Below are 17706 nucleotides of genomic sequence, written 5' to 3' on the forward strand. Positions count from 1 at the left end.
TAAAGGAGTCTGAGACAGAATTCTGATGTGAGAAAAAGGTAGAAGAGAAATCATCAGTCAGAGACACATCGACTGAAATATCAAGACAGAAAGAAAAAGGTGTGCAAGAAAGTACAAATCTGCTGCAATGTAAATGCAATAAAAACAGGTATGTTTGATGATTAGATTCTACCGGTTAGCCATCTTGGATGAGAAAATGTTAAAGCATTTGGAAATGTTTTTGGAAAACAAAATGTTTGGATTTCGATATATAAAAATACGAGATTTTTTTTTTCTGTTCATTTTCTTGCAAAATAAAATAATAAAAAGGCATTTTTCATTTCATTTGGACTTTAAAACCAAACAAACTGCTGCAGTTTCAGCACAGTCTTCTTACCTGTGTCATAAAATGGTACTGTACATGTGCAGTTAAGTTTTCTGACATTTTTGGGACTTACCGACTGGCAGACCGAATAATATTGCTGACTTCAGCTTGAAGCACAGAAATAGAAAAATGCAGACGGACAGAGAAAAAGAGAAAGTATCACAGGCCTAATGTTATGTAGAAAGAAGTGTTTGAGACAATCAGTGTAGAAATGTTGTAAATAAGAAAAAATGTCAATCTTCTAAATTTTAATCTTTTATCTTGATTGCCTGGGAAGATTGCCTTTCACTATGCTGCAGATAAGCATGTTGAATTGGATTGAATTGAACTGAGATAATATCCCATCAGCGCCATGAAAGGGTTGCTGAGAAGCAGAGAGGTCGATGTGTCTCCAGCCATTATCCATCTGCTGTATTAGTTATGTAACTCTGCTCCTCCTCAATACTCCACCGGTGACAGGAGACGACAGTGGGTCACACACACACACACACACACACACACACACACACACACACACACAAACTAATGTAGAAAATAACATGCCTCTGTGTGTTAAAAGGCTCTTAGAGTATTCCATCGTGTTCCCCGTAGTAACAGCATCCACATCCATGGCAACCCTGTCTGTGTCACTGCTGGTGACACAAGTTATGCCCGAAATGACTTCCTCGTCCAGTCTCTCATTACTCTCTGTAAGATAAACACCAGTAGTTTACTCAGTTGTGAGCAGTAAATTGAGATTTTGGACACTTGTCAATAAATATAATTTTGTGTCATTACAGCAGTAATTTGTGCTTCTATAACATGCATTATGTTATAGAATATTGCATTGAGGGATCCTTATCATAAAGTCGTGAAAATACCATCGACACTATATCTTTTTTTTCTCCACTGTTTTGTGAGCACTATACAGTGTATGATTTCACACGTAGAGTTTGCACTCAAGTAAAAATAAAAAGTTCAGTGGGGGTAGTTTAGGATTTGTGGACTTCTTAAGAATCAGAAAACTGGCTCGCCTGGTGGATCATGCAACCATGTTCCAAGGATCAGTCCTTGCCACAGCGGCCGAGGTTCGATGCCAGCCCATGGCCTTTGTGGCTGCATGGTGTCTCCTCTCTCTCTCTCTCTCTCTCTCTCTCTCTCTCTCTCTCTCTCTCTCTCACACACACACACCCTTTTCCTGTTGATCTTAAGCTCTCTAAATAGTTTGGTGTAACCTATTTGTAAATCAGTTTTATTAAGTCTTACTTTTTACTTTGTTTACTTGTTATTGTATGAAAGGTACTGTACAAATAAAGTGCAATATTATCATCATTAATTAATACAATTGTTCTTTGTTTACTCTTATGGCAGACTCTGCCTAGAGTGAAAGCACTGTCTGGAGACAAACTTGTTTTTTTAGCAGTCAAAGAAACTTGACATGTCTGAGCGTTGGTGTAGTAATTGCACAGACTTCCACTGTCTACAGTCTGTGAAGCATGTCATTCTGTTAGATGCAGTAATTTAACTTCCAGTGGGATCTTCCATAGTGAGCTTTTTGAAGCTGGTGGCACAGTCTGAAGCCTACCTTCACTTGGGTCCAAGCAGCAAACACAAATATGTTTGGCTTTTGAAGGTTTTCTGATCAATTACAGGCTTTTACAGAAAACGCTAATGTTTTCCAAAAAGTCTGGGACCTCCTGTGTGGCCTTTAAATGTTTGATTAGATGCTGGCAAAGACGAGCAGGACTTGTGACTGTTCTTACCACAATAGTGAACATTGGGAGTAAAGCAGATTTGGATGCTTGTAAATCCAGGCGCAGGGCAAGATTAGGATTAGGAAGTGTGTTTTACAACTACAAATGTTTTTATGTGGCTCGTCAGGTTGTTCACCGGGTCTCATCAACATTAAAAGTGCATTCTGACCCAATTTCTGTTGCTTGTAATCCCAGCGCAGTTTTGGGCTTATGTCTCTCTAGAGCTCATTGTAAAACCACACTGAATGACAGCATCAGGTAAATGTTTGAAAACTGTAACTGTGTACTACATGAATACGTATATGCACGTAACATTAGGTTAATGCTATCCCAGGTAGCTTGGTGAGTTAGTTGGGACAAATGCAGTTGAGGACCATATTTTTCTTGCCCATATTTGGCTGCCTGATTTGGATTGTTTGAGCCAGTTGAAATGTGGTACATTACATACTACATACTACAAGTCTGGCTTGCATCAATTTAGGCCTCTGTTGGTTCAAGCCATTCGGGCTACCAGAGTCACGCTGAAGTGAAAATGGAACGTTTCACTTTGTTGCAACCTCGTGCAACCTTGTTTTCACTAGCTAGGACGACGCCACAACAATATTGGATTTAAAGGTTTAGTGGGTATTCCTGAGGTTTTTATGTTAGGGATAGATTAATTGATGTTGGATGCTGAAGGCTGGGCAGAGGGAGACTCAGTGTCTCAAGTGTGTTTCCACTGAGCTGCTTACAGGCCCTCAGACACTACCTAGAATGAGATGTGGAAGAGCTATACACCGACTGAATAGGAAGGGAGGAGGGGAATAGGGGAGGAGGGGAGAGAGGATGAAGATATGTGGGTAGGAATGAGCAGAGGGAGGGATAGTGTAGGGATGAAGGGAAGGGAAAGAAAACTGAGACAAACAGGGCCGGAAGGGGTTGACCAGAGTAGCTTGCCAGGTGATTAGAGGGGTGGTTGAGGCGTGGCCCTGCTCCTGAACCTAAATTAAATAATCAACTTCACGTCGATGGTAATTCGCCTCTTAACAGTTTATTCCCTGCAGCTGCAGATTAGATTGAATGAAGAAAATATTTCAGATAGAAAACAATTTTTAACATCAGGTTTTAGTGACAACCCTCCCAGAATCAAAAGGCTTTCACACCAGGTTCAAATCCCACAGAGAAGAGGCTCAGACACCAATTTCTATAAGCCCACAGTCTGCTGCAAGACACACTGGGATTAAGGGCAATAAGGGATGCGGCTGCGATCAGTGACTTATTCCAGGGGGCTCCTCGTGCCATAGTGGTATAAGGGTCATGGCATTAAATCACAGCGATCCTGGTTTAAGGGACTTTTTTTTGTCCTGTATTTTCTGTCAGCCACTACTGTCAACTAGTTTTGTGTGTCTATATTTCCTTTTGATAGAAAGAAACAAATCCACAACTGTTCTCTGGAGCCAAAGTCATCCTAGGAAAAAAGGAAATAGAGGAAGCCGATGTGAAACAGTCTGAGGGGAAAGCGGGTACACCAAAAACAATGACACCCCCATCAAATATGTCACAAACCACTGGAGAGCGCTGAGCATCAGACTGAAGAGATCTTAGAGGATTTCCTGTAATAGCAATAGTACTTCTCTAACTTCACTGATTAAATTATGGTTATTTTGACCTTTGTGCTGGGCTGTAGTGACATGTATGTAGTGTTGATGTACGACACTGCTGCGCCGGCTCATGGACTAACACAGGAGATAACTGATCATATGGAACCAGCCAGGAAGCAGAAGCACTAACCCAAATCTGCCAACGTCCCGTCCCACATGAACGATGGAAATAGCACCGTTCTAGGTCGTTCTTTAATAACCGCAGAACTAACTTCGTGGCACTGTGCTTGTGTGTGTGTGTCAGGCTTCCCAAAGCATCTTTCCACTGAGGTGATTTATACTGTCTGTGGAGAAAGAAAGAGTGTAACAGTCTGGATGTGATCTGTGGCTGTAACACAGGAACACAAATGCTTCTGGATGTGGAGGAGGGGAAAATATATGTATTTTATTTGATTGATTTTAAATTGAATCCACTCATTTGATGAATTTTAGTATTTATTCGGTCAGAAAAGTCACAATAAAACACACTAAGCTTCTTTATGAAAGGGATTGTATGACCATTTTACAATAAAAGACCCCGTCATATGGTCCCAATTCTGTTTCAGACTTGTGCTCGTGTGTTTGTGCCTGTGTGCTTGTCCTCACCATTAAAGGAAAACAACTTTCCTGTCCTGTCCTAAAAACAAGGTCAAAGACCTCCTGCTAGAGCACTTCATTATAAACTCACCCTCTAACAACACACACACACACACACACACACACAGGACACCTTGCAGCCACAGCGAGGTCCCATAAAGTGCGGCGTGCATCGATTTTGTGGTCTATTTTGCAACAAGATGTATGTCTCTGCTCTGAGGAGGAATCGAGTGCTTTTGTCCTTGGCCTTGTTAAAGTGATTTCTCATCACTGTGGTCATCCTTTATCTGACACTGATGAGGTCACAGTAGGACAAACACAAACAGGTACAGCTGAACAGGTTTGGTTTTTAAAAATAAAATAATGTTTTGTTGAATTTTTAAAATAAAGTCTCATTAAGAAAAAGTGCAAAAATCTTGATGGATTATAAAAAAACATTCATTAAACATACATTCTCTAATTCAAGTTCATTTTATTTATTTTAATTTTGTTTCATAGGATTGCAATATATGCAGATATATCAGCATATTCTGAGCGTTCCTCAACAGAGAACTCTTTATTTTTGTCTTGAGATAGCCAGAAATAAATGATTTTGAGTTTAAACAAAAAAATAAAGGTTTTTAGCTGCGACCAGACGCCATAAACTGGCTCTACACTGGCAACTGTTTTCTTTCAAAATATTTTATGCACTTTGGTGCATAAAAATCTGTGTACAGCAGCTGAATATATTTGTCTGTCTGCTTCCCTGCAGTGGATACGGAGGGAAGGAAGTTGAAGGGAGGCATCCAGAGGAGCACGGAGACGGGACTGGCTGTAGAGATGCCCAGTCGGACTGTCCGCCAGGCCAGCCACGAGTCTATAGAGGACAGCATGAACAGCTACGGCTCCGAGGGAAAGTGAGTAACCTGTCCTGCATCGACACAAACTGAACCCAGTTTATCTGGATCCACCAACAACATTCTGATGAACACTCTCATGAGAATCACATTAATTTTGGGTGGACACAAAGAGAGAGAGAGAGAGAGAGAGAGAGAGAGAGAGAGATAGATAGATAGATAGATAGATAGATAGATAGATAGATAGATAGATAGAGAGCGAGGAGAGAGAGGGGAGAGAGCGAGAGAGAGAGAGAGGATAGATAGATAGATAGATAGAGAGAGAGAGGAGAGAGAGAGAGAGAGAGAGAGAGAGAGAGAGAGAGAGAGAGAGAGGGGTATGGCATCCAACAAAGGTCCGCAGCCAGAATCCAACCGTTGCTGTTACTTATGTTTTATTGTTTTTTTTATTATATGTTTTATAATTATTATTTAAAAAACTGGGAACTGATTTCAGTGAAATTTGATAACAGTTAAGCCATGAACACAGGAGTAAAATGCATTTTGGTGTGATTCTGAAATATCTGAAATCAGCATTTTTCAGCCCTTTAGGAAGTTTTTTGCTGGAAGTTTTGATTTTGCTCCTGTTAATCATCTTTTCTCTGTGTGTGTGTGTGTCTGGGGTATTTTTCAACAATTTAAGAACAAAATTCTGAAATGATTCTGAAATTCTCAAATGTGAAAGATCCTTCGGCATTTGTGGATGTTTCGCACTTGAGAAGTTTCTTCAAGTTCCTTCTCATTTCCATTTTGTTTTCCTCCTTAACTGTCCTCTCCCGCTAGTGTGTTTCTAGCATCCATCTAACAGAAGCAGTCAGCGGGGGGGGATGGCACACAGAGAGAGGGAGTATACAGTAAAGCCCAGTGGAATAGCGCCTATGACATCAGCAATACTAGTGTAGTACTACTGAACACACACACACACACACACACACACACACACACACACACACGCTGATCAGTGCCAACCTGGCTACCAGCTTGAATTTCTACAGTTACATAAGAAGAGGAGGCAGACAGACAGACTGACAGGCTGATGGGGGCTGGGAGGGTTTAAAGGAAAACAAGGAGAGGTAGAGACTCAGAGACTCAGAGGATGATTGCATCACTGAGTGTGTTTGCATGCATATTAATATTCCATTTATATCTGGAATATATTCTGTTTAGGAGCTGCTGCATGCAACCCTTGTTTATCTTGTCGACCAAATGAAACTAAAAAAGAATACGTCAGCTGAAATACGATGATGCTAGCTGGTTTATTCAAAATGTCAACTCTATAAAGCACACAAAGGGCCAGAGTAAATTAGGACCACTTATGCATCTGTATGAAAAAATAAGTTATTGATTGTTTAATGCAAATACCAGATCGACACTGAGGCATTAATAAGATTGATTGTTTGTTTTTTTAGAATATTAAAGTACATGTAACGCTGAGAAGTAAGAGTCAGAGTCGACACAAAAACACTGAAGGGATCTGTGATTTGTTTTGGTTCATTGCTGCAGTGTTTACGCCTCTTCATCCGCAAACCAGTCACATAATTTGTCCAATCAGTCTCTTAATGTTCACATACTTACAGTATAATTTGAAACTGCAAATATGCTTCGAAAGAAAGATAACGGTGCCTGGATTATGTTTTCTATTAACATAATGAGAAAATGTTGTTAAGTAACATATCAAGTCACAAACTGTTTATATTGAATGTATCAGCAATGTACTCTGACAGTGGACTTTATCTGTTCATTCATTTCATATAAAACCTTTTTGTGTTTATCTTTGAGGACTCACATAACTTTTTCAGGTTATGGAAATATTGTGTTCTTGGTTAAATTTTTAAAAAGTAATTTTTTATTGCCTAAACTTATACACAGGTAGTGAATTAAGTTTTAAGTGACAGATAGAATTTAAAGTCTGATCATTTTGTTAAAAAAAAACCATCACAAAACCAAACTTGAAATATTTTCTTACTGTTACTTCTCTTAAGTGCTAGAAGTCCAATAATCTCACAAACTGACCTTGAATCCTTAAAATACAATCAATATGACCAGAGCACAACGTCTGAGAAGCATCTTTCAACCCCTCATAAAATAAACAGAGGGATGAAACTCAAGGCAAGAAGCTTGACATTGAAATGTGCATGATATTTATCATTGATAAGCTACATTAACAACACATTACAACTTTAACATTAACAAACTAACCTCTAGGGCTGTTTATGGGCAAGAATCTGGCGATACGATACAGTATATTACAATACTGTAGGTCAGGTGATAGATTGTGGAAAACTGTACAAAGATTAGCACCATATGCGTAAAAAATCTGAGTTAAAAAGTTTTTCATGAAACCAGAGCAGTGGGATCTGCATTTGTATTTATTATATATAGCATTTTTTAGAATTAATACAATACCACAAAATAAAACTAAAATATGGATATTTTCTTACACCCCTAATAGCCACTGTTATTTCTCCACAAGCTTAACCTTTATAGTTAATTCTCTGTGACTCTGCACAGGATAAGCTTGTATAGATTATAGATGGATATATGGGGAAATTGTTTTTCTTAAGCCATTTTAGTTATCTGGCAACCATGGCCTTAATCGAAGAATTTAAATTCAAAAGTTAGAAATTGTCTGAATAATACTATTGTTACATAACTACTTTATTATTTCTTGATTCTGTCAGATAGAGGAGCTACTGTAGTTGGTTAAAATGTAAATCTGTTTATGCAGGGCGTTAGGCAGAGTAAACTGAGCTGCACCACCACATTATTTAAATCAGCAGCAGCAAACCGCTGCTTGTCTTCCTGTCTGCTCGTGTTTCCGTCAGCTGTTTGGCTCAGTCCTCTGATTGAAAAGCTCTGTGCCTGCCTATGCACGACCATGAATAAGCACTTTGTTAGCTAACACCATCCAATCACACTTATGAGCTTATTGATTTATGGTCCGGCCAATTCAGGACCCGGAAAATGTGTGTGTGCGTGAGTGTGTGTGTGAGTGTGTGTGAGTGATGATGGGGCTAAATGGGAATGGTTTGCTATGTTTGTATAAGGGATATGAGAGTCTTACATTACATATTGTCCTGTCTGTTCAGTTCGGGTGACTAAATGATATAACGTGGCGAATAAAGACACTGTTGACATTTAATTGGGTTTAAGTGTTTCAAGTTAAATTTACTGCCTTTTCTTCTGGCAGCTCAACCTTAGTACTACGTTAGTGCGATGCGCAGCACTGTAGAGTTTACAGTTACAGTGGTGAACGTTGCAACGCTGTGTCTAAAACAATGACATGTATACACTACAAATCTGCCGGAGCAAATATATTTATAAAGAGACAAATTGCTGATGATATAGTTTTTTAATCGATATGAGTCACAAAGTGTTCATTGAGAATGCATCTGCAAAACGTTCACTAACAGCATGCTGAGTTTTAAATACTTTTGACTATTTCAATATGACACCTAAGGTGTTTAGTTTTTTACCACCGAAACCACAATCTGTGACTTTTGTGCAGAATAAGAATGTAACACTGGACTGCAAAAACATGTAGCCACTTAACATAATCCAGGCAGAAAGTTGCGTATCCTCAAGATTTTTTTAACTCACAATCTGTAGCAATGTTTGGAAAACGAGTCCTTACTTTTAGATGGATGTAAAAAAAAAAAAAAATTGGGTTGCTAGCTAGTTTATTCTATAATATTAAATCCACAAGTTGCTCAAACTCTGTCTCTCCCCTATGGCTATGCTATGCTAATGCCTGCTTATGATGCAAAATAGGCACCAATTAATGATCCATGTTGTTGACATGAACCAAAAAATGAGCTGCATTGTTCATGTGCTGCAGACGACAGCAAGTTAGTCTTTGTGTTATAGCACAATATTATAGAGAAAAAAAAAAGATTGGACATTTAGGTTTTCTTGCTTTGCTTAACATAAACAACCCACTCAAAGATGACATGTGTTTCTGGTTCAGTTTATGTTTCCAACATCCTGTTGACAAGCACCTCCTGAATCATTGATTCTTCACCTTCATTCATTTTAACTAATTCAAACCAGACCTCACACTCATCTGCAAAACATAAATGGTGACTAACAGTCTTATATAATACGATATAGAATATGTAAAACATTTTACAATATAGGACCTTGAATATTTGTAGCAATTCCCGTGTGTCATCTGCCTACAGCACGCGGTTTACATTGAGCGTCATATTTCTGTGAAACAGCCGCGTAATCCCCAGATGTGCCTCACACACACCAATATTATAATCTAAAGCTCAGGATTTTATCACCCAGTAATTCCCACTCGGCTAATGTTGCTTGACTTATTGCATGTCAGGTCGCTCTACACACACACACACACACACACACACACACACACACACACACACACACACACACAGGATTTTACATCATTATATGTTGATTTATTAATTCTGTGTATCTTAATTTACTTATTGCAGCACATACCAGCAATAAGTGCCCACATGCACAGAAATGGGAGCCTACAACACTGGAAATATGTAAATTGTCAGAAACACACATAAACATAAAACACATAACTGCACAAACATCAAAATGTAAATGAGAAATCAGGGGTATGAATGAATTATTAAATATTAAAAATGACCTGTGATTATTTAATGTTTGCTAACGTCTGCATAAATGACTAATTCAAGCTAAGTGAGTTTGTGTGTTAATCACAGAGACCTGCCTTGTAAATTATTTTGTAAGTACTGTTGTGCTGTTTGGCTACTCACTGCGAAGTTAATATTAAATGTCAGGCTGTGAGACTTTGTTGGAACAATCCAGTAAATATTTTAACACTTTTTTTTAACGAGGAATACAAAGCTGTCGGGTGATTTAGATTGCAGTCCTTGTTGGGTTTAAAAAACTGATAAATAAACCTGTTTCCTGAAATGTGCAGCTACAGTACCCTCATCAGAGCAGGGATGAATAAAGATTGTGCAAACAGAATATAGAAATGTGAAAGTAGAGACAAGGAGAAAGATGAAGGTTAAGGAAATGTAGGAGAAGAAAGGGAGGAAAGAGGAAGAGGGCTGCCATCATAATGTGATAAACAAACTCATCACAGTGTAATTATTATTATTAATTATGGATTTTTTACAGTCCTGATCTGGGGTGTTAGCATGGATGTGACTAGTTAAGTCCCTAGTCATCCCAGGGTGACGCAAATGAGGTTCTTCTGGATGTTTGACAACTTGCAAGGCAAGTCGGTTAACTCTTTAACTGGGAAACTAACCATTCCAACAGTCCAACAAGCTATAAAACTAAACTAAGATTACTCAAAGTTACGTATTTGTATCATTGGCTCCTGTCTCAATGCCTCTTAAGTGGAGCACTTTATACTCCTGGAGAGCAGGAGCCACAACAACCAGGTGCCCCAAGCAATGAAAAATACTTCAGCTGATTAGCCCGGTGGACTCAGGGCTGTGGGCCAATTGGCATAGGTAGATGTACTGGTAAAGGAAATAGCTTACCTCCGGTCCAGCTCCACATGAACATGTCTCTCTGTTTCCTCTTGTTGTGGAAGTCAATCACCCCAGGTCCGGCACAGGTTTATTTTTAGACACAGAACGTGCCGACAAAAGAGAGTTGGCATTTTGAGTAGCAGCTTCTTTTATGTGGCAACCACTTCCACCTCTTCACCACTCCCTCTATATTAAGTACAGGTGAAAATAATAGGGTGTCTCTACACACAACTGTATAAAAGTGAGTTTTCAGACTACTCAACATGTATACTTTTCATCAAATTGCCCATTTCTACACGTGTTCTCAAGTGTTTCAGTTATTCTGGCTGATTAGACCTCTGCTCAGATGGACAGAGCTAGAAGGAATTTGCTGCAGTCCAATAAAACTATCAGGAGAGTTAAGGAGATGTAAATCAATCACAGTCACAGCTTGAGAGGAGGTTTAACTTAGCAACAAAGTAAGTGGAGACTGTATGGTTGGACCATGGTTGCAGAACTTTTAAGGAGACACACACACACACACACACACACACACACACACACACACACACCACAACATTCATGCTGTCACAGAAACAGGAACCAGTGCTGTTGGTTCTGAAGTCAAACGCCTGAACTGCTTGGCCATCATAGTTCAGACCCCTACTAAGCATCACAGATTTATGATTTATGATATATACATCAGCATCAGAGCATGTTTGGGTGGATTTGTCCTTCCATGGAACACACATATACACACACACACAGTTGTGTACCTGGCTCTCTGCCACAAAAGCACTCTGAGCTGATTCCTTTGCACAAACACACACAAAAACACACAAACTAAGGACACATGGGGGTCAAACTCTAAAACTAACACTCTGAGTTTAGTTTCAGAGAGCCAATTTAAATTTTGGGAGTTTAACTAAGTTGAAACAGGAGTGATTCCTTATTTTCTATACTTGACTGTTTTTGTCTGTTTCTCATCCTCTGTCTTTATCTTCCTGTCTTTGACTCACTTTCTCTATCAAATTGAAGTACAGTGAGAACTGCCTGGTCGTGTTTAACCCTCTGTCCCTCTCTCTGCAGCCTGAACTACAGTGGCATGTGTCTGGCATCGGATGCACAGTTCAGCGACTTCCTGGACGGGATGGGACCCGCCCAGTTTGTTGGGCGACAGACGCTGGCGACAACATCCATGGGTAAAAAGTTTTTATTTTTACAACCGTTTTGCAAAGCTTTTCCCCAACAGTTCATCTACAGTGAGGCTTTCATCCAATCTTTTGTTAACAAAGATGACGCAAGACAAAAAACTTAATCTATCCCACCATACTTAATTGTCTCCAAGTTGAGGAGGAAAATGATCAAGATTTGGGGGTCATAACTATCATCTATATTTTGTAAAATGCCCCTGAAACAAGAAACTCTCTCGATGAAAAATTGGTCTGAAAATTTAAAAGGAAAAACAGTTTATTTCCTCATAAAACTGAACTAAACGACTGCTGAAATCATTTCACGTTGGCAAAAAAACGGCCCCATAAATCAGAGCTAGGTCCTACTGCAGAGTTTTTCTCAACGGCCCCTGCACTTACTCATTTCCAGGCTGTATATACTGGATATATTGTATGCAGCCTGTCCTCCACAGCAGTGATCTACTGTAAGTGGGTCAGTTTCCTCGCTGGCAGCCAGACAGTGTCCTTGGCCCGACAACAGTGACACTGACTGGACCGACTCCACTCCAAACCTGCTGTCCAGTCCAACATTATATAATATCAGAGAACTCAGAATAACTTGGCTGTCATCTGCTCTCTGTCACTTTCAAAGGAATGCATTTGTCATTTTGGGGACATTTAGCTGAAACTATTTTCCAATATGACTTCCAGTGAAGGGAGTGAAGAAAAGGTTTCATTTTCAAAATCACAAAAAAGCTCTAAAGATTTTCATCTCTAGGAGCCAGAAAGAAAGACAGCGCTAACTTACTGTCCGCTTACAAAGTTGATATGGAGGACATGTAAGCAAACACTTACCTACTTACACATCCAGCAGACAGAGCAACGCTAGCATTTATTTGGAGTTGTGTACGTGTAATATTCACCCGCTCTAAAGCTGGGTACTAAACTTACCACCGAATTGCTTTGATACTACTGAGTATTAAAAAATGTCTTGTCATTTGGTACCAATTTTAATTGCTGCCATACTGTTTGTTATTATTGTTCCTTTTGATGGGTATACTATTGTATTTTCTTGGTATTGAAAAACGTATAGTTCAGAAACTGATTTCAAAGTCAAGGCCGCAGTACGAGAGTCTGTCGCTGGTCAGTGGCTCTAACTCCACTTCGGAGGCAGGCATTTTGCAAAAGTTGCTAAGTAAAAAGGCAAACATCTCCCGAAAAACCCAACCTAAGATGAACTCGCCGATATCCAATAGCCCAACCGTGTTAGCGAACAAATTTGAAATTGTTGTTACTTTTCGTTACAAACCAAACCAAACCAAACCAAAACATGTTCTTTTCGCTTACCTTTTCCTCTTCCATTAATGAAATGGCTTACTCAGGGACCCCTCGAACACGCAAAAACTGTATTATATCCAACATTTTCTGTCAGTGAATCTCTTGCTTAAGTTGGTTCCTTACTAGTTAATCCTTCCTAATCCTGAATTTAAAGTGAAAATTCTGAGAATAAAGTCAAAATTATTTTTTAAAAAAAAGGTCAGAATTCTGAATTTTTTTTTTTTTTTTTTTTCTCATTTAGGCTCACATGTGAGTTTTAATTTGGCCCAAATCCTCTTCCGTAAAAAAAAAAAAAAAATACAAATAAGTGAAAAATTGTGTGTGTGTGTGTGTGTGTGTGTGTGTGTGTGTGTGTGTGTGTGTGGCTTTGATCTTTGATTCTAGAATCTGGCTTTGATCTTGGATTTTAGAATGGCTTTGATCTGGGTCTATAAATATGGACAACCCATAATGTTTAGGGGAGTTCTCTCTTTTTAACAAAGTTAGCAACACTATTACCCTAATTAACCAGTTAACTGGGTATATCAAAGTAATAATGAGAAGATACAAGAACATTGCGAAAAACATGCCAGAGAACATGGAGGAGGAGGACCTATCTGACGATATGGAGGAGGATCTACCAGAGAGTACAGAAATGTTTAGTGCTAAAGACATTCCAAAGATTGTTGAATTGTTTAGGGAGGCTGATGCCGATGATGGTGGAGGATTGGATATGGACGAATTTTGTGTAGTGATGAAGAAGTTAGATGGTAATTTGACCACAGAAGAAGTCACTATCCTCCACATGCAGATTGACACAAACTGTGACGGAACTGTGGACATTGGGGAGTTAATGACCTTCCTCTTACACCAAAATACGGCATCACAAAGAATGGATTTTAAAAATCAATCCTTTCCCAAACCTTTCCAAATAGTACCTGTGGACTGTCATAAAACAGTCATAAGTACAATATTCCGACCCTTCGACGATAACGTCGAACTTGGTTATGGGGTTTCAACAGAACAAACCAGGCCTTACAAGAAAGGTCAATACCTCACCATCAGCTCAGATGGTGTCCTCAACTTCTGGACTGACAGGTTTGAAACCCCATACACATTTAATTTGAGCACAAATCAAAAGACACTTCCTTACTCAAAAATTGAGAAAATGTGTGTTAATGACATGGTGTACATCAGAGAACTCAAACAGCTGGCTGTTGCCACTTCTGACAGGGAACTGTTGTTCTATGATTGTACTGAGTTCCCTACAACTTTTGGAATCTGCCATGCTTTAATTGTTGACAACAGAGTTAATACCATGAACTACTGGTCTGATGGAAAAAAAGCACTGTTTTCCTTTGGAGATATTAAAGGTTGTTTGTCAGCCTTTATCTCACACAACATAAAGAGTTGTGGTCTTTTCCCCAAGGAGGTTTACGAACACCCCTCTCTAAAGGATTATCCAACTGCTTATGTTCAAAAAGTGCTTAAACACCATTCCAAGGACTTTTCGTCATTTGAAGTCCCCATCTTCGGTGATGTGTGCAGTCAGATCCGATACTTTCCGTTACTTGACTCGTTTGCCATCTGCGGTAGTTCATCCAAGTCAATGGTCCTCGCTACCCTACCCAAGCCACCCAATACCAAAGTCTCTAAAACCATCTTTGAAAGCCACGGACATGCAGAGTTTTTCACCTGTGTTGAATACTCCCCTTCGGCTAGGTATCTGGTAACTGGTGGTACAGATGGCTTATTGCGGGTGTGGTTTCCCCACAAGAGCATGTCGTGCGAACAGGAATTATTCGGACATGTCAGACCCATTACCCATATTATGTACAATGGTATGGAAAAAACATTTATCAGTTTATCGGACGACAAGATTGTGTGTGTGTGGTCAGAGAATGGCTGGGTGTGCCGACAAAGCTTCCAGGCTGAAGGCATGGGACGGGCCCCTCTCTCAAGTGTGTGTCTTAACATACACAACAATGAGTTAGTCGTGGCTAACTCAGATATAGGAAAATGTCTTGGAAGAGGAACAGATGTTTTTAAAGATACATTAACAACACATGACAAACCCTTGTGCTCCGCTCTCTATCACAGCATTTTCAAACAGGTTGTCTCTATTTGCCAAAACGGTGTGGTGACAGTTTGGGATATCACAACAGGAAAAGCTGTGATGGAGTTCAATGTAACTCCACATCGACATGTGGGGTTCACTGCCATCTCACTTGACGAACCACAGCGCAGACTATTCACAGTTTCCCAGGATGGGAAAATGAGACTGTGGAACTTTAACAATGGAACAGAGCTTGGTGTTCTTCCTGTTACCGTGCCAAAGGAGGTAACAGGTATCGTCTGCATAAATGATAGGATATTTGTGTCTGGAAGAGACTCCAAGAAGATTTTTAACCTGGATATCGAGGGATATGACAACAGATTTTTGGAGCATGATTATTTAAATGACGTTACCTCAATGGATGTGCATGAAGACGCACTGGTTACTGCCTCCAGCAATGGAAATATTGTTTTCTGGAATACAGAAACTGCAGAAGTTCTCTACTGGATTAATGCCAAGATGAGCTCTCGAACACAAATGCCAGACAAAAAGAACACACAAGGACGATCAGGGAGTCTACCGGTTGACAAGAGGCAAAATAATGTCAAAGACACTGAGAAAAAAGCTCAGTGTAAAAAATCCACAGCTAAGACTATGAATTCTCTTAGCCCTCTTATTATATGTCTTAAGACCAGGGCCACCAGTGTTCACACAGCCACACTACTGACTTCTGCAGATGGCTTCATCTGTGCCTGGTCTGTTAAAAGCAACGGGGGTCTGTTAGGAAAGTTCAAGGCAGTGAATGACGAAGGTGCAGTCATTACCACCATGTCGACCAATGTCAATGAACATATACTACTAGCTGGGGATAGTACCGGAAGGATTTATCATTGGGACATACAGGGATTTGGCTTTAAAAGACGGGAAGACAAAGCGTGGTACGTGTCACTGTGTCCACCTCCTCTGTTGGGGACCTGGCACTCTCACCTCACAGCTGTGGTGAGTGTTAAGTGTGACCCTGACTGTAAAAACATAATTACTGCAGGGTTAGACTGCAATGTCCGGATATGGACAAACACAGGCCGCTGCATAGGCCTCTTTGGGAGGGATGAATGGCATTCTACCCAACTCAGCCCTGCGGAGGATGCTGACCAGAAACTGCCAGCAAGACCTGATACGGCAGAGATGAGAAAAGAATCAAGTATCTCTCAAATACCACTTGAGACTACAAGGTCATCACCGCCCACATCTCCACTACCAGACCTACCACCTATACAAAATTATCCTGCAAAATTTGAGAGGCTCTATCAAGACATTACAGACACATTAACGGTAATTGACATTCCAAGTGATGAGGAATTGTTTAGAAGGTATCGGAAGTTGATGAAGGTTAAACCAGAACCTGATCAAATGAACGACAAGGAGCAGCATCAGTCCAAGAAAGACAAACAGCAATTTACTAGAAAGGGAAAGCAAAGGTCGACACATACATCAAAGACATCTCCATTAAACACCACCCCAACCACAAGCTGCACTACTGCAACAGACAGCTCGCCACACATGCAGCAATTTGATGGTGCGGTCAAGCTGCCGAAGTTAAAATATGGACGTGTGTTCAAGACTCAGCAGAGACACACATTAAAAGGCAATGTCCTAATACCATGTCCACCAGACATCCTTCAAGAGTCTGATCACACATCAACACCATCTCCATCAAACAACATCCCAACCACAAGCTGCACTACTGCAACGGACAGCTCGCCACACATGGAGCAATCTGATGGTGCAGCCTCTGATACACTGCAGCTCACACGTGGTCAGAGTCAACTCAAGACAAATCCACCTCAGGCTTTGCTCACCAGACGCCGCAATAGTGCCAAGAACTTACCGCACATGCAGCTACCGGTTAATAGAGTCAAGTCAAGGCCTGAACACACTGCAAAGCATCTGCATTTCCCACCCATCTCTGATACAGTGCAGCTCACACGTGGTCAAAGTCAACTCAAGACCAATCCACCTCAGGCTTCGGTCACCACAGGCCGCAATAGTGCTCAGAACTTACCGCACATGCAGCTACCGGTTAATACAGTCAAGTCAAGGCCTGAACAAACTTCAAAGCGTCTGCATTTCCCACCCATCTCTGACACAGTGCAGCTCACCCGTGGTCAGAGTCAACTTAAGCCCAATCGACCTCAGGCTTCGCTAACCACAGGCCGTACTAACGCTACAAAGAGAAGAGATCACCACAATTCAGCAGGAGGACTCTTTATATAGTTGGCTCCAAATATGGAAGGGTGTTTGTTTGGGTTTACTCCGGGTGCTCCGGTTTCTTCCCACAATCCTATTTAATATTATTGAATTAATATGAATAAAAAAATAAATAAAAACAACACACCCTCCTCAGAACATAGTCAGCCACCACTGCTGAGAAGGTTTAGCTCACATATCATGAAGCCCTGTTCATGTCACATCAACTTCAGGGCCCGCTCACCACAGGCTGCACTAACC

The 17706-nt window shown here is 40.3% G+C and overlaps 1 protein-coding gene across 1 annotated transcript in view; it reads left to right on the forward strand.

Moving 5' to 3' along the window:
• rims4 (regulating synaptic membrane exocytosis 4) overlaps positions 1-17706 on the forward strand; it is a 65607-nt gene that overhangs the window by 24163 nt on the left and 23738 nt on the right. The window contains exons 2-3 of the mRNA XM_051413819.1: positions 5065-5209; positions 11743-11855. Of these exons, the coding sequence (XP_051269779.1) occupies positions 5065-5209; positions 11743-11855 (258 nt within the window). The remainder of the gene's footprint in view (positions 1-5064; positions 5210-11742; positions 11856-17706) is intronic.

This window comes from Dicentrarchus labrax, unplaced genomic scaffold (assembly GCF_905237075.1).
Source record: "Dicentrarchus labrax unplaced genomic scaffold, dlabrax2021, whole genome shotgun sequence".
Lineage (NCBI taxonomy): Eukaryota > Metazoa > Chordata > Actinopteri > Moronidae > Dicentrarchus > Dicentrarchus labrax.